Source organism: Xiphophorus maculatus, chromosome 17 (assembly GCF_002775205.1).
Source record: "Xiphophorus maculatus strain JP 163 A chromosome 17, X_maculatus-5.0-male, whole genome shotgun sequence".
Taxonomy (NCBI): domain Eukaryota; kingdom Metazoa; phylum Chordata; class Actinopteri; order Cyprinodontiformes; family Poeciliidae; genus Xiphophorus; species Xiphophorus maculatus.
In genome coordinates this window covers 1,707,088-1,724,629 of record NC_036459.1, presented here as the reverse complement: position 1 = coordinate 1,724,629, position 17,542 = coordinate 1,707,088, and the positions used below count along the sequence as shown (strand labels likewise).

At 45.2% G+C, this 17,542-nt stretch overlaps 1 protein-coding gene across 3 annotated transcripts; it reads left to right on the top strand.

Annotated features, from left to right (window-relative positions):
* Nucleotides 1-448: 448 nt before the first annotated feature.
* LOC102230675 (epidermal growth factor receptor kinase substrate 8) lies at nucleotides 449-17,523 on the top strand. Of its 3 annotated transcripts, none has more exons than XM_023349744.1 (19): nucleotides 449-650; nucleotides 7,335-7,406; nucleotides 8,321-8,388; nucleotides 9,814-9,881; nucleotides 9,960-10,121; nucleotides 10,399-10,548; nucleotides 11,234-11,316; nucleotides 11,388-11,521; nucleotides 12,664-12,734; nucleotides 12,928-13,054; nucleotides 13,522-13,610; nucleotides 13,726-13,800; nucleotides 13,882-14,030; nucleotides 14,479-14,635; nucleotides 14,711-14,745; nucleotides 15,629-15,740; nucleotides 15,972-16,112; nucleotides 16,220-16,255; nucleotides 17,242-17,523. In XM_023349744.1, the coding sequence occupies exons 2-19, from the start codon at nucleotides 7,357-7,359 to the stop codon at nucleotides 17,437-17,439; spliced, it is 1,905 nt and encodes a 634-aa protein (XP_023205512.1). In that variant the 5' UTR covers nucleotides 449-650; nucleotides 7,335-7,356; the 3' UTR covers nucleotides 17,440-17,523. The 3 variants fall into 3 exon arrangements, with proteins under 3 accessions (XP_023205512.1, XP_023205511.1, XP_023205510.1); XM_023349743.1 differs by having other exon boundaries at nucleotides 14,711-14,844; nucleotides 17,245-17,523; XM_023349742.1 differs by having other exon boundaries at nucleotides 14,711-14,844.
* Nucleotides 17,524-17,542: the final 19 nt, after the last annotated feature.

The following is a 17,542-nucleotide window of genomic DNA, read 5'->3' as shown; positions in this document are numbered from 1 at the left end:
AAAATAGAACTGGACAGAACCTCCTGTTCAAACTGGGGTTCTGGTTCTGGAGAGTTTTAAACCAAGTTAGTTGGAAGATACGATTTTTAAAACTATTTTATAGTAAAATAAATGAATTTTATAAAATTGTTTCAACAAATTATGAGCAGAGAATCAGATTAAAGCTGAACACTTTCCATATTTTTATTTTAAGCCGTAGAAAATGTTAAATTTTTCTTCTGGACAATAAATGATTATTTACTGGCATCATGTTACTGAAGTTTAGATTATTTTTATATTTTTAAATATTTTCAAATTTAAAATTTTTCCTTCTTGTTAAAGGAAAACATTATGACTGCAGAAAGCTATAAAGTTTAAAATATTCATATTTTTAATATTTATTTAAAAGCTGCAGTTTTATTTGGTAAAGCTGCGGTTTTATTTTGGAAATCCAGAGGGGCGTGGCCAGGGCGCCGCGCTGCCTGTCAGTCAGCGCTCAGGGACAGTTTGACCCTCGCTGCTCCGCAGAAAGCTGCTGTAAGCCGAACCGGACCGGAGCCCAACAGTTTCCACTGAGCCGCCGCTGTCGGAACCGGAACCGACCCGAACCGGTGAACTGAGCCATGCGGTTCTGACCCGGTCCGGACCGGTGGATGAGTCCAGAGCTGCAGGTAAGCTCGCTTTAATTTTCCGAGAGCCGCTTCAGCTCCTCCCAAAAACAAACACACAAGTGGACCGGGAGGTTCTGGACGTTCTGGTCGGACACGGAGGGACGTCAGAACACCAGCAGAACCTCCAGCTGGTACCGGATCATAAGATTTAAAGACAGAACCTGAATGGACAGGAACCAACCAAATGGAACCACTGAAAGCTTCTGGTTCTGGTTCTGTGACCTGAGCAGATTTCAGGTCAGCTGACCTGCTAATCAGGAGCAGCTGATCCAATCAAGAACCAGAGTGGTCCCGTTTGGACTCACCCTGGTTCTGAACAGGAGTTCTTGGTGGTTCTGGACCCAGTTCTTGGGGTTCTGGTTCTGTTGACTGTAGAACTGATTGATCTGAGGTGAAGGCGGTCCGGTTCGTATCAGAACCACTCTCAGGTTCAGTTCCACTGGTTCTGATTTTACGGGGTTCTGCAGTCGGGTTCTGTTGGAGGAAGCATGGGGCGACAGTGGGCGGTTCCTGAGGACCAGGAGTTCTGGTTCTGGTCCAGATGTTTGGTTCTGGATGTTCTGACTGAAATTGGTCCAGTTAGTATCTTATCAGAACCAGGACCCGTTTCCATGTTCTGTTCGGGTTCTGGAGTTCTGACCTGCCTGTTTCTGGTTCTGGTCGGCCTGGGGGCGGTGCTCGTTGAGTCACATGACCTCCCTGACCAATCGGCTCGTTGTCCTGCCGCTGTAACTGTTACCAGGCGTTTCCCGGGAGACGCCTTGTTTGTGCAGTTGCCGGGGCAACGGTGTGATGTAACCGTACCTGCCAGGTGTGCTGCAGCAGTGCCGAGAGATCAGGAGTCGAGTTGCAGAGGAAGCTCTCCTTTACCTGCTGCTCCCGGACCGGATCGCTGTGAGGACGGGCCGGGTCGGCCCAGAACCAACATGGCCGTCCTCGACCCAGTCTTCAATATTATTATTTACAATAAGAGAATAATTTAGTGTTGGGAGTCTGGATGTAACTGATACAGTCTGTTCTGTTGGATTGGTTCTGACCCAGTTGACAGTTCCTCAGCCATCTGCCACCTGTTGGCTCACCTTTAAGCCCCGCCCCCACCTGCCGCCGCCAATTAGAGGCTTAACGAGCTGATCCTCGCTAATCTGCTCCTTCCTGCAGCCAGCGGACTGACAGCAGCCTGGTTCTGGTTCTGACTCACTGGGTCGACTCAGCTCCAGGATCCAGTTAGAACTGACAGAACCAGAGCCAGAGTAGAACCTGGTGGATCAGAACTGGAAGTATTTTGGGGTTTAATAAATTAAAGCAGAACCAGTAGAACAGCTTCATGGTCCGTTTCAGAACCGGGTCAGAACCGTCCGGTCCAGATCCACTAAATGTTAAACTACTGCGAGATTTACTATTCTAATCCATATTCTGCTGATGGTCGGTACCCGTCCGAACCGCAAGCCCAACATGTTGCTTCTGAGATCCAAACGAACCAATCAGAGCAGACTGCTGATTGAAACTCTTTATTTTCTCTTCCTGTCTGCAAGCCCCGCCCCTCTGGCCCCGCCCCTTTAGCCCCGCCCCCTGTGAGCGGGAATGCCGACCTGGCTCTTCCAGGATTACTATGGATTATCTTTAGGCCCGTTCTGCATACAAGTTCTGGGCTGGAACCGGGTCAGGCACTCTGTGTGGACCTTGCAGTCTGCCTCATGTGATGGAACCGCTCTGCAGCAGAGGTCAGAGGTCACAGAGCCTGCTTCCTTCCAAAATAAAATCCCTTCTGATGCCGGCGAAAACAGGGTTTTTATTGTGAAAGGCCAGACTGGTCCGAATAGGTTCTGAATGAAACAGAACCGCTCGATCAGAATCAGAACCGGTTCTGGAAGAGGAGAAACCTTCAATAAACTGTTTCATCAGACAGAACCCTGAGCGGATCAGAACCTGTCCAGGAGACTCCTATCGGTTCTGAACCGGTTTTGGACTCATCTGGTTCTGGTACTGGGGCTCTGATCTGAGCATCGTCCTGATCAAAGATCCAAGCAGAATTAGTCTGAGAGCGGACAGAACCTCACTGGTTCTGTGTGAGGAAGAATTGGGCCTGAACAGGTTCTGGTTCCTTTCAGAGGCTGAGTCAGTGATTCTGGAGGTTCTGGTCTAGGCCTTCAGGTGGTTCTGGTCCCAGGCCTGTGGGCAGGCTGCATGTAGGTTTCTGGGCTAAAGTGGCCCAGTTGGCCTGGATTCTGGAGGTTCTAATCAATCGGCTCCGTCAATAGACCGATCGGGCCGGCCCAGTAAACCCAGTGATCCCAGCGCTTCCCGTCCTCTGCATCTGAAATGGGACTGGGACGAATGGAGGACGGCCAGAACCCGAACCGGACCCAAACAGAGCCTGAATCGGAGCTTAAAAGGTTCTAAGAATTAAACCCACAGTCGGGCAATAAATCAGCAGAACAACACAAGAACTGGATCAGAACCACCAGGTTGTGATTGTTGCACCGGGTCAGAACCATCATCTGGATTGATGATGGATTCAGAACCGTAAAACCTCTCAGGTTCTGGTCCAAACTGACCTGCAGAACTGCTGGTTCTGGTTCTGTGGTTTTGCTGAGCCCAGGCTGATGAATAGCTGTGTAATGATTAGCCAATAAGCAGAACCGAGTCGCAGGTCGTGTTAACGGCTAATCTGTCATCTCTTAATGAATGACTGGAGGGGAAGTCCAGAGAATGGACCGGAACCAGGTTCCTTCTGGCCCAGGTCGGTTCTGATGATTTCTGATGACTTATTGATTTATTTATCGCTCACCCAGCGAAGGCGACCGAACCGCTCCAGGAAAATCACCAGAGAAAGAAAGAAACGTCTAGAATCAACAACAGAAACAAAGGAAAAGCTACGCTAGGCTAGGCTAGGCTAGGCTATGATGCTTTGTATTAAAACCTGTCTAAAGAAACAAAGATGGCGGATCGGAGGGGAAGCAGAGGTGCAGATCGGGAGTCAAACATCCTCACTCTCTTCAAGAGCTGGTTGAGCCAGAATATATAAAACTCATAAAACATTAAGAAATAGCAATCAAAAAGCACTTCTTTATTAATTTTTTTAAAAGTTAAATTAGAAATATTTTCAAGACATTTAGCTAAATTTGTGTTTGTGTATGACGGTAAATGCGGCTTTTTGTCACAAGGACCTTGCTGCAGCAAACGGAAAGCTGTCAGTCTCAGACCTTATTTTTAAATGGGACCATTGCACTCCAGAAGTAAAGGGGGCGCTATTTCCTAGATTGTCCACGGCCTCCCCTTTTTATTTTCTTTTGAAATCTGTGATACATCTTCACCTTTAGGAAGGATTTTCAATCTCAGCATGTATTTGAACTTCTCTCTTTTATTTACTTCAGCGTAGCTCACAGTTTTTAACAAATTCTGTAGCTTTCTGTGAACTTCTAAATCTGCTCCTTAGTCGCATCTTTTTGGGTCTATTATTGAATCTAGTGGCGTGGGAGTGGTAACACAATTAATTACATTAACGAGAATATCACAAAGTCTTTTATTATTTACTATTAATTTTGGCATTACTGGAACCGTAAAAGATAAATTCCATCACAAAACACTATGTTTTTTCATTTTCTTAAGGTGGTAGAGCTAATTAAATGACTTAAACAAAACCTGAAAGTAAAGTGGTTCCACTTTCTCTCGATAGCCAATCTGCTGAAACTGGCTAATTTGAAATACTTTGGATCATTCCTAGTGATCCAAAGTATTGGATCAGCTCAACTTTGCTGAAAACACTGGCTGTGTTTTTAAGAAATGTTTTCAGAGACTCCATTTTTTAGAAGGCCCAGTGATCTTGAGGTTAGCCAACCAGAGGCTCTGTACAAGACAATGTTGAGTGTTTTAACTTTTCATCTCCTCTGCTGGTTTGGTCTCATGAGCTGCAGACTAACAGACAATCTTTTAAGAACATTTTCAATGGCAGGTAAAATAGCAGGTAAATGGCGGTGAAACCAAGAACAACTCTGTCTCCACTGTTTGCTGAAAGAACATGAAAGAGGAGAGGAATAATTTAGCAGAGAGCATCCATCCTCATTTTTTGTCAGTTTGAATGTCTGAGCTCATGAAGGCGTTACTGTGTTCCTCTGGTAACTATAAAACATCTATTAGAAGTCATTTATTGACGGTGCAATAATTATTCTTAACCAAACTAAATCATAATATTTAACTATAGCTTGTTAATTTGCTCTATTCACAAATTGTTGATAATGTGAGTCTATGAATGTGTTTTATTTGATGACTTTAGAGTCAAAGGAAAATTTTCACCATGATAGATTAAGTAGTTTAATCTTATTTTTTACTATATAAAAGACTCTACCAACAAGAAGCCTCACAATAATATAAATGGCATCATAAAAACAAAAATGTGAATTTTTGCTTGTATCTTTTTTAACAACCCGGGTTGTCCGTCCTGCCGCTCTCTGTCTGCTGCAGCAAGGTGGACTTGTTATTTTTATTGAGGTGGACTTGGATCAATCACTGACAGTTACTTGACATGAAGTCAGCGGAGAAGTAGAAGGAAAAAACACTGCCCCCTGCAGGTTCAGTCTAAGCGATGCTTAGACTGAATGTTTGGCACCTTTTTTGCTGAAAATCTGCAATAAGCTCACAATTATTCATTAGTGCTAGAAAGTGTGGGGGGCTGTGAATTTTATGAGAATTCCTGTGACAAACTTGAGAGACAGGTTGATGGAATTTGATAAAAACTGTTTGATTTGATTGATAAAATATTCTGGCTTTGAGCTTTCAGTTTGACACGTGATCTACCGCAAGTTAGTACCAGTTGGAGGAGGCATTCATAGCTGTTCAGGTGTTTGTACCTGTTCAGGTGTTTGTACCTGTTCAGGTGTTTGTACCTGTTCAGGTGTTTGTACCTGTTCAGGTGTTTGTACCTGTTCAGGTGTTTGTACCTGTTCAGGTGTTTGTATCTGTTCAGGTGTTTGTACCTGTTCAGGTGTTTGTACCTGTTCAGGTGTTTGTACCTGTTCAGGTGTTTGTACCTGTTCAGGTGTTGGTACCTGGTCATGCAGCGGAGCGGCCCGCTTCAATCGGACCAGAAACAAAGAGAACAAAGCTGCTGAGAGTTTCAGTTCTGTGGTGGAAACTAAAGAGGATTGAAAAGATTTACACCCATGTGGACTCTGACCACACACGCCCGCCCACACACACACACACACACACACACACACACACACACACACACACACACGGTAATCTCCTCCCCCGCCGATGAAATCCAGGTAAACAGAACATGAAGGAGACCTGCAGCTTGGAGCTGATTCACACACCACCGACAGGCTCTGTGTGTGTGTGTAGGTGTGGGTGTGTGGGTGTGTGGGTGTGTGGGTGTGTGTGTGTGGGTGTGGGTGTCCCTCTGAGTTCCTCTTCAGATAAAAACTATTGTCAGGAGGAACCATGTGGGAGCGTTCACTTTCTCCACCCAGAACAAACAGGAGGAACCACTCTGACCTTTGACCCCCACTCTTTATTAATAAGCATCCAGTAAATGCTATGACATCATCAGAGGGGCGGGGCGTCGGGGTGGCAGGTGTTCTGGAGGAAGTAGAGCCTGTCTTCCTCTTGTTGGCTGGGGGAAGTTCCTGTTTGTTCCTCCACCATGCTAACATGAAGCATTCACTGGTCAGGAAAAAGTTAGAATTTACAGTTTGGCTGTGAGGTGAGCTTAGAGAATAAAAACATGTTACCGGTCGTATGATAACAGAAATAATCCGGGAAGTTTTACGACAAAGTCTAAATAAAATGAGGTCAAATCTGTAGCGATATGACATCATCGTCGTTATCCCGCCAGAATAAAGTCGCAGGAAATACAAGGAAAGTCGTACAAAAATAAAATCCGCTAAAGGTTGTACAAATTGGAAAGTAATTGTTGTAGTAATACAAGAAATTGTATTACAGATTTTGATATTACAAAAATAAAGTTGTAATATTACGAGAAAAAGTGATCCGGTTTTAAACTGTTTAAACCGGATCAGGTCCAGTTGAAAAACGTTCCAGAATGCCTTTAAACCGGTCCTGGTTCTGTTTGAATTGGTACTGGTTCTGTTTTCTGCTGTCTGTTTTGTCTAGCTGTGGGCTTTTCCTCCCTAATCGCCGCCTTGCAGGCGGCTCTGTAACAGTTACAGTCAGGTTTCCATGGAAACGGACTGGGAATAAAAGCCGGTCCTGGGAAAAGTAATCACACGTGGTTGAAGGTGCAAACTGGGTCATAAATCAGCTCTGGGTTCATTCAGCCCGGATGGGAGGTTCTGACGGGTCGAGCGATGGGTTCAGGAACCTGAAGCGCGGTGAGGAGGTTTGCTGTTTTTCAGCAGATCAGTAACGGTAAACGCTCCGGACTGAAATTGATCCTGAGAGAACCGACGTTCAGGCTGATGGATCAATCAGGGATCAGTAACTGATCAGCAGCGTTAAACTAGAGGTTCAGTCCCTTCACTATTATAGACAAATTCAGCACTAAATTAGATACCAGCAGGAAGTGAGGGGAAAGTTTGGTGGAAGGAAAAAACCAAGAGGGAATCAAGATTTCTCAGGCCAAAGAAAAAGAGCCGCTGGGAGTTTAGGTTCTGGTGTTTATTACAGCTGGATGTTCTGGTTGTTTCCCTGACACGTGTGTGTGTGTGTGTGTGTGTGTTCCAGCTGAGCGTCGCTGTGCCACAGGATGAACGGATTCGATCCTCCAGCTCTGAACATCTTCAGCTCCAACATCAAGTGAGTCACATGATGATGACATCATCATGATATCATCATCATCATCATGCCATTTAATTAACTCAAAGCTTTGATCTTTTACATCATCTACAGTTTTTATTATTCAGTTCAAATTTTAAAGTTGTGGAAAAGCCAAAAGATGAAACTTTTTTAAACTGGAATAAAACGGATCAGAACCAGAAGAATTCCCGGTCGTTTGGGGATTTCTAAGTCCGGATGCATTCAGTTTGTTTTATTCTGTACCTAAGGGTCAAAGGTCAGAACGTCTATAGTATGAATCTCTGTTATTGATCAAAATAAAAAAAATATTAACTCAGAGTTTTAATTCAGAGTTAAACTCAGCAGGAAGAATCGGTTCTGGTTCCAGACGGAGACTCTGACCCGAAAAGCTGCTGAGCTTCAGAACGCTGCGCTCACACTGTGTGTGTTTCAGTGTGTGTGTGTTTCAGTGTGTGTGTGCGTTTCAGTGTGTGTGTGCCATCTGTCAGCTGATCACGTCTTTCATCAGCAGCTCATTCAGCTGATCAGAGGTCAGACGATCTGATCAATTATCGGTTTATATTGATAAGTCATTGATCTGCAGGCTGCTCCTGTCGCATCAATAAATTATTTCATCGTTCAGTAAATCTGAAAACAAACTTTAAGCAGGTAACAAAAAATGTTTCTGTTTTTAAAACTGTTTATTCTTGATTTTAATGTAGTTTTATTATTTTATTGGTGACAGAAAATCATCCTGATGAAGGAAAAACATCAATCAGTTTCACTTTGAAGTTTCTCTTTAAATTATTATAATTATGTAATTTATTAAATGAGTCTGTAGAAGGAGGAGTTCATCCATCCTCACTGGGGCTGGTTGGATGGTTGGATGCCCGGTCGGCCTCCAGGCAGTTCTGACCGATCCGTCTCTGTTCCAGCGGACTCGGCGCTCCGTCTCCGGATCCCCCCAGGAATAAAGCCAAGAGTGGTGCCAAAGCTCTGTATGGTGAGTCTGTTTCTGGTTTTGGTTCTGTTCTGGTTCTGTGGACCTGGATCAACGCCCCCTGCTGTTATCTGTCCTCCTGACAGGACCAGAGGAATCGTATTTCCTTCGATCGTCTTCCAAACAGAAAAAGAAAAGTCAGAAAAGTGAGCAGTGTGACCCGGTCCGATCCGACCCGGTTCGATCCGACTCGGTGTGACCCGGTGTGTGGTTCTGATTCTGACATTTGGGTTCTGTCCTGAAGCGGTTCCGGTGGAACAAGCTGCTTTGCTCCACCAGAACCGTCTAACTGGATCAGAACCCTGAAAAGCGCTCTGCCCTCTGTGCTGCAGCTGCCGTTTCTGGTTCTGGAGTCACACAGACCCAGAAACAGAACCATGAAGAAGAAAGCTGGACCACCAGGGTGGAACCAGTAAAACCAGTCAGAGTCCCAATCAGGTTGCAGCACAGAGGGAGGCGGTGTGTTTCCCAGCATGTTGTGGTTCCGAGTGACGGCGGTTCCGAGTGTGGTTCTGTCCGTCCCTTTGGGGAGGCGGAGCCTAACCGGCTGTGATTGGCTCCTGCTGCCTCGGAACCGGCCACTTCCTGTTGAGATGTTTGGACGGGTTCTGCAGTGAAGCTGAGATGAGAGCAGACAGCAGCTGGTGTTTACGGAGCGTCCCTGAACGCATCAGGAGTTGTTGATCCGCTGTGAGCAACTGATAACCGTCAGAACAAAGCGGACAGATTGCTGATTGATGGATCAATACTGAATGAAACGTTCCGAGTCTTATCTCCTCCAAGCAGCTGAAGTCATGTGACCTCGAGTTAAAACAACTTCGTTACCGTAGCAATGGCGCCGACCCCAGAGAGGTTCTGGATCCTCCAGAACCGTCTGTGATCAGAACCCTTTGGAGAATCTGTGGGTTCAGCAAAGGTCGCCGTTGGTCAGGATTTCCCTCAAACTGATTCAATGATTCAGTTTTCTTTACAAAAACTAAAATCTGACGCTTGGATCAGGAATTTGGAACTTCTCATGTGTCTCTTTCCTATGGAAGCGGATTAGTGCCAACAAACAGAATAAAAAACAATTCACATTCTTTCTTTTTTTCTCAGAATCATAATTGTTTAGATAGTTTCTGCACCCAGAGACAAATCTAGTCTGAAAATTACATTTGGGACAGATTTTTGGTGTGGATAAAATTTAGGTTTACAAATCTTATAACCAGGAAGAAATAGTTTTTATATTCATAAGTTTTATATGCTAGCAACATATCTGATAGACGTTTAAGAATGCTTATTTGGATTTTGACAAAGACTTATCCAGAATTGTCAGGATTTTTATGTTTTTATTTTTTGGCCCTAACCATCTTCCGTACTTTCCGTCAGAACGTCCTGCAGGATGAACTTATCAGATCCCCAAATTGAATGAATGTGTTGTTTGTTCAGAACAAAGGAAGAACTTCTCCAGAAGCAGCATCAACAGCCTGACGGACACGTCGCAGTACCAGGTGGAGGTGAGTTCTGCTGGTTCTGGTCCGACTCCGGCCACCGGTCGGGTTTGCTGAAACTTCAGGAACCTCTCCGTCTCTCAGCACCTCACCACGTTCGTTTTGGACCGGAAAGATGGGATGATCACGGTGGACGACGGCGTGCGGCGGCTGCGCCTGCTGGACGCCAAGGGGAAGGTGTGGACGCAGGAAATGCTGCTTCAGGTGGAGGACAAGGCGGTCAGCCTCATCGACCTGGACTCACAGGTAGGACGGGATGTCCAGAACCAGAACCTGTTAGAACCTCTGGCTGGTTCTGGATCAGCGCGTTTCTCTTATCTGGACGTGCAGCTCTGATCTGGTAGGAGTCTTGGGCCGCCGCCATGAGGAATCCCTCTGGATTCATTCAGCTCTAATAATTCATATCTAGAGTCTGTAAGGCATAGGTCTATGTTGGAGTAGAAACGGTTGGTTCTGGTGGTTGAGCTGCAGCTGATTGGTCGGGACCGGAGCTGAAAGCGCCGGCGGTCTGGATGTGTTTCAGAATGAGTTGGAGAACTTCCCCATCGGCTCCGTCCAACACTGCCAGGCGGTGATGAACGCCTGCAGCTACGACTCCATCCTGGCGCTGGTGTGCAAAGACTCGGGTCAGAGCAAGGCGGACCTGCACCTGTTCCAGTGCGACGACATCAAGGTACCGGACCAGGACCGTGATCCTGACCCATCTTATCTCAGCACAGATGATGGTTTTCGTTGCTCCAACGTTTTATTTCCGTATTCGCTGTCGTACATGGCAGCTGTTCCAGATGTGTTCCGTCTCGTCTGTTTGGTTCTGACGGAAATATTTCCATACGATATCACTGGTCAATCTATCCGCCAAATTCTTATATTTTTTTTGTGTTGTATTTATATTTACTTATATTCTTATATTCTATATTCTTATTCCTTGTTTCTTGCATAATTTAAGGTTTTTCTTGCATAATTTAAGGTTTTTCTTGCATAATTTAAGGTTTTTCTTGCATAATTTAAGGTTTTTCTTGCATAATTTAAGGTTTTGGTTACTCACATTTGGTGTGTACCTTAGTATTTAATTTGTATTTTGTATTCTTTTGCACTTTTGCTTACTGTGTGTTATCTTTGTTTTTTGCCTGGGAGCTGCTGGTAACTTCAATTTCCTGAGGGAGTCTTCCCAAGGGATCAATAAAGTACAAGTCTAAGTCTATTTAAAGGAAATCAGACGGGACCGAGGAAACGACCCTGTGGTACTCCACAGGTCTGAATCACAGGCTGTTCTGTGATTCAGAACAACCTCGACCGAGCAGCTGGTGTTTTCTGAGTTTGTGTGACTAAAATGTGTTGAAGGTGTCGTGCTCCAACAGGCGAATCTGATTCACCTGGACGTAGAAAGTGCCATGATCGATGCCAAAGGGGGCAAAGTGAAGAAACGACCCGAGACGCTGAAGTAAGAAAACCTCAGACACTTCCTGATGCGGCTTCTAATGCTGGCTGCTGATTGGCTGTTCCATCTTACAGGATGATCCTGAAGAGCGACGGCATGATCCCGCCTCCACCAACCACCCCCGCCCCCGAGGCGCCAGCCTCAGCCAATCAGGACAACAGGGGGCGGGTCGCCGCCTGGTCGGCATGGGCCAATGAACAGCAGCACTGTGAGTGATGTCATAGAGGGGAGGAGGGGGAGTAATTATGTTTGGGGGTGGGGAGTAGTGAGTACCTCAGAATGTCCGCTATGTTGTGAGTGGCATATATGTATTGCGCCGGCATGTGTCAATGACACAACATGAGCTATAATAAAGAATAGCGCCCCCAGCAGGTTCTACTCAGTTATTACACACATACCTGTACGTCTGTGTGTCAGGAAGTGAAACTTTCACTCAAAATATATCGACAAGACGAGAACACTCAAGCACCAATTTAATTTTCACATTACACTCTACATCTTCTCTTAGATATTATATTATATCTTGCTCTCTACTGTCCATTTTGTTTTGTTTCTTGTTTTAAATAGTTATTTGGGGAAATAAGAGAAAAAAAAACTGCTGAAAACAATCGTCAAAATAAGAGCATGAATATAAACATCTAATTTGAATAATTAAGTTGAAAACCAAACCTTCAACACAGAGTTTGAACTTTTTTACAGTCTAATAAATTACCGTTTATTAGACTAAATTAATTTAAAGAAGCTAAGCACGCTAAATGTTTCCAGCCAACATGTTAAGTTAAAAATTAGCTTTGCTATTAGCAGAAGTTTCTCCACTGATAATAAATATTACTTTAAATAACCATCGTCTAGAAATCATAAGTAAAACACAATAACCTGAAGCTAACCTGAAAACACAGATTATAATCCAGTTTCATCTGAATTATAATCTGTTCTTCTGCAGCTTCATAGACTGGTGAGGCTGCTGGTCTGAGCTCCTCTCCCTGCTGGTTTCCAGTTTAGTTTTCACACACACTCTAACTGGACCCATTCCACAGTTAGTGGGATGGGTCCAGTCAGTAGATGCGTCCAGTCAGTGGAATGGGTCCAGTCAGTGGAATGGGTCCAGTTAGTGATGTGTTGTAAGTCAGGCTGGGCGGCTCCAGGCCTGGAGGTTTGGCCTCCTGTAACTTGTAGATGTGTCTCCACTTCCACACCACTGAGTCTCCTAACGAGGTCGTTAGCATCAGAACCTGCTGATTGGAGCGTGTTGGACCAGGGAGACACTAAGAGCTGCAGGACGCCGGCCCTCCAGGGCCAGGACCGCCCTCTGTTGTTCTAAGTGATGACCTGCGTGGCGTTGCGTTGCAGGCGAGCAGCAGCGGCCGTCGCAGGACGACGGCGCGGCGGACATGGCGGCGCTGCGGGTGGACCGGGATGTGGTGAGGCTCACATCTGGCGCAGATTGCTGCATGGAGAAAGTTAAGCTGATTGCAGGCCCAGTTTGATCTGAACATAATCAGAGTTTGAAGGAAAATCAGCTTAAAGTTTAGAGCAGCGGGCGGACTGTTGGTTCAGGTTTAATCATTAATGCCTCAGCAAACCGACTCGTAATCCAAGTTGTTGTTTGTGCAGCAAATTCTGAACCACATCCTGGACGACGTGGAGTTCTTTGTGACGAAACTGCAGAAGGCGGCCGAGGCTTTCGGCGAGCTGAACAGGAGGAAGAAGGGCAAGAAGGGCAAGAAGAAAGGGCCGGGAGGTGACAAATTCAAACATTACTGTATCTAATGCAACATATTAGAAATAATTTCAATAAAGATTTTAGACTTTTATTTTGATATACATTATTTATTGGAAATATATTTGAATATTGGTTCAAATTTAACAATTTTTTAATTGTTTGCATTTTGAAAACTATGGAGAACTAGTTTTAGTTAATTTTTAAATCCCAACTAAATATTTTCCATGTTCGTTTTCCATTTTAAAATATAAAGACTATCAATAAAAAACTTTTTGGACCTCAATTTTAATATTGTTTACTTGGTGCTATTTTGTATTTTAATTTTAATTGAATTATTTGTTTCCTAAAATGTCTAATTGTTTTTGTTTTGAGGAAATAACACAAGGAACCCACAATAATTGGCTTTAAGTAAATAAAATAAAATCAGGAGGTAAAAACAGAAAAATATTCAATTCTGACGTGGCTGTGCTCGTTTCGTCCACCAGAGGGCGTCCTGTCCCTGAGGTCCAAGCCTCCCAGTGAAGAAGAGTTTGTGGACTGCTTGCAGAAGTTCAAACATGCCTTCAACCAGCTGGTAACTGGTTCCAGTTCATTTAAACTGGTTTGGTTCTGATCCAGACTGTAGTCAGGGGCTTCTGGTTCTGGTTCTGGTCCTGCAGAACCGTCTGACCGTCTGCTCTGACCTGCAGGCAAAGCTGAAGGACCACATTCAGAACCCTAGTGCCGTGGATCTGGTCCACTTCCTGTTTACCCCGCTCAGGATGGTGAGTCCAGGAAGTGACATCACTAACGGTGGACCCACTCCAACAGAACTGAGCAGAACTCCAGGGTCTCTCTTTCCCCAGGTGGTCCAGGCGTCCGGTGGTACCGAGCTGGCCCGGAGCGTCCTGGTTCCGCTGCTCAGCAGAGACGCCATCGAGTTCCTCCACGCCACAGGGACGGATGAGGAGCGCCACCTGTGGGTGACTCTGGGCGATGGCTGGACCAAGTGCAGGTCAGAACCATGACCCGTTCATGTTCTATACTGGACCCAGTTCTGATCTATACTGGACCCAGTTCTGATCTATACTGGACCCAGTTCTGATCCATACTGGACCCAGTTCTGATCTATACTGGACCCGGTTCTGATCTATACTGGACCTGGTTCTTTTCAGGTTTTTGTCTGTTTTTATATTTGGCTCATATTTCTTCCTGTAACAGACCAGAGAACAGGGTCGATAAAGTTCTGGTTCTGGTTCTGTGCTCTTCTCATGATTTCTGTCAGCTTCAGTGAGATTTTCTTGTTTTCATATTTGCTTTAGTTCTCATCAGAAGTTTCTCTCTCACGTTTGTTCAGCCTGAATAATTTCCTGTTTTCTGTGAAGTAGTTGTTGGAGCCTTTCTGGTCTCTGTCTGTTTCCATGGTTACTGATCTCATGGCGGCCGCTCCGTGTGTTTTCCAGACTGGAGTGGCCGAAGGATCACTACTTCCCTCAGGTGGCGCTGCGGTTCCGGGACGGCTGGGAGCCCCCCATGGTTCCGGCTGTGGCTCCGAGTCGGGAGCAGGAACTCCTGCAGCTGGCCGAGAGCCTGGTGAACGCCGACGCCCGCGGTCTGGAGGTCGGTCGATCGGAACCCGCCGGAGGCTCTGGTGCTGACACCCGCTAACGCGCTTCGTGTTCTGTGTTTCTGCAGCAGGGGGCGCTGCAGCGGTTTCCTCTGGCTGACGGGTACGCTCTCCATAACTCCGCCCACAAACGCTTCCAGGTCCTGGACCAGAACACGGCCGTGGCTGCTTTCAAACACGCCGTCAGCCGCCGTGTGGACCGGTAACCGCAGGTCACATGACGCCCTGGAGAACTGGCCCCGCCCCTTAGCAACGCTGCTGGTAGCACTGCGGCTAGCACTGCCGCTAGCACTGTGGCTAGCATTGCCCCTTCATTGACTCAGTCATTAGTAAATACATGATGAATCAAAATACGAAAAATATTCTGATGGTTTTAATAATCACACTAAACATGTTTAAAATATTGATTTATTTTTACTTACATTTGAAAATTGTAATAATTCTAAATATTTAGTATTTTTGTGTTCAATGAAGATAAAGATTAACTGATTAATTTTTCTACACCTAGATTTTAATTTTCACAGAAAATATTAACAACTGTTAGTTATTCTGACATTTATGAAGATTTTATTGGGTTTTCCTGTATTTATCTGTAATTATTTCTTTATCTGAACATATTTATTTTAATTTAAACTTTTTTGGTTAAATTTTAAGTCATTTGTTGATAAAAAATCAAATGTTTTCCTTCATGTATTTATTAATGTTTTTAACTGATGAAGTTTCGTTCTTCATCTTTCTGGATTCTGTTCTTCATTTCCTCTTTTCAAACCGGATGATCGGACTTTCCTCCATCTTCAAATCCTTCTGAACTGCAGCAGAAGGTTCTGGGTCGGGTCTGGATCCAGAACCTTCTAATCACAGGGAACATTTCTCCAGGGCGTCCGGCCCATGTTGGGTCTGTTTGGGTCCGTTAGCAGACTCTCAGATGCTCCTGGTATCGGTGCTGCTGCGGTCCGGTTCTCATCGTGACCCGTTCTGTCCCTCAGGAGTTTGGACCCGCAGATCCGACTGGATCAGAACCTTTTTGCCAAATCAAAGTACGACTTTGTGGCGAGGAACAACACGGAGCTGTCGGTTCTGAAAGACGAACTCCTTGAGGTAAACCGCTGACCGGTTCTGGTTCTGTTCTGGGTCTGAATGAACAGCTTCTTTAGAACACAGAACCAGAACAAACAGATTCTGCTGAGCTGTCAGGAACAATTTCTAGATCAGGAGTCAGAGCTGACGGGCCCTGGGTTCTGTCTGGCAGGTTCTGATGGTTCTGACAGGTCCTGGGTTCTGTCTGACAGGTTCTGATGGTTCTGACAGGTCCTGGGTTCTGTCTGACAGGTTTTGGATGACCGGAAGCAGTGGTGGAAGGTCCGGAACGGCGCCGGCGCCGCCGGCTACGTGCCAAACAACATCCTGGAGCTGACCAGAACCTCGGACCTGACCGGCCGTGGAGACCCGGTCTACAGCCACACCATCCAGGTACCTCACCTTCATCGTCATCATCACCTTCATCATCATCCTCATCATCCTCCTCCTCATCATCATCATGCTCATCTTCATCCATGTTTCGTTTCTCTTGGCTGAAGCTCATGATGCCTAAGAAGGAGTTTGAGTTGTTTAAGGTAGGAAGAGCCGGATTCCGGTTCTGATGCTCCGGTTCTGATGCTCCGGTTCTGCTTCCTGGTTGCTTTGATGTGGGTCTCTTAAAGGAACAGTCCCTCATTTCTGAACGGTTTGGGTCAGATTCATGTCTTCATCTCTCTGTATCTCAGAACCCTCAGAACCATCATTCAGGGTCGGACCGGGTCTTACCCGAGTTATCATCCTGGTTCTTTTCCAGATTTTCTCCAGAATGTTCAGCTCAGAGTGATGGTGGTTCTGACCCACTGGGATGATCAGAACCTTTTGGGTTTAGCCAGTTTCTCCGTCCAATCATAGTCAGGCTGTGTCCTCTGCTAGGTTACTTCCTGCTTTCTGTTCAATCAGAGCCCAGTAGATTTGATCTCTGATTGGTTCTGGAGGAACTGGACCTGAAGGTTCTTTGAGCCGGTCCATGTGAGGTTCTGACCCGCAGCTGGTCATTTCCCATCAGAACCAGTGTAGCCAGTCGGTCCAGAGGACGGGTTCTGGTTCTGTATGTCTGCAGATTGTTGGACTGTTCCTTTAATCGGCTTGGAGCCGCGGGTTGCTCAGCCTGGAAGAGAAAAACGGGTTTTAGTAAAACTTCCTGAAGCCACGAACAGCTAAACATTTAGTTTAAATATTTAGCAAATATTTAACTCCAAACTAAACATTTAGTTTTAATTCAAAGGCTAAATATTTAACTTACTAACTAAATATTTATCTCCATAAATAGAAAGCTAACTATTTAGCTTTAGACTGCGGCATTTATAAATTGACTTTTTAAAAATAAAAACACAATATGACGTATGAACCCTGATTTTTTCTCTTCTGACTAAATAACCCAAATTTTTGCTGTGAGTTTTTGACTGTGTGACTCTGCAGACGGTTCCTACAGTAGAGTCCCTGGTGGTCAGATTTAGTGAGTTCATGGTGAATAAAACATGTTTTATCTTCTGACCTCCATCTTTGCTCCATTTCACCTCAGCAGCAGTTACTGGGAGAGTTAAACGAGGTAAACCATCATTTCCTTATTGTTCGGGACGATCCCAGGAATCTCACAACCCATTTATCAGAACATCCATCCTCAGAACAAAATCCTGTTTTTGATTGTAACTTGATCAGGATGTTTCATCTGCTGGTTTTTATTCCTGGCCTGGATCAGGCTAAAGCTGAGCAGCCATAACTAAATTAGCAGGAGCTAACGCTAACCATTGAGTCAACTGTCTCTCATCTTCTTCTCCTTCCTGTTGACGGCTGGTCTGAGACGCGCTAACAGGAATTCTGAG

What these genes read in the sequence shown, in the direction of transcription:
- LOC102230675 (XM_023349742.1), top strand. Translation starts at nt 7,357, where the DNA reads ATGAACGGATTCGATCCTCCAGCTCTGAACATCTTCAGCTCCAACATC. An exon ending in CGTCGCAGTACCAGGTGGAG is followed by an intron (nt 9,882 to 9,959) that starts GTGAGTTCTGCT and finishes TCCGTCTCTCAG; the next exon opens with CACCTCACCACGTTCGTTTT. An exon ending in TCATCGACCTGGACTCACAG is followed by an intron (nt 10,122 to 10,398) that starts GTAGGACGGGAT and finishes GATGTGTTTCAG; the next exon opens with AATGAGTTGGAGAACTTCCC.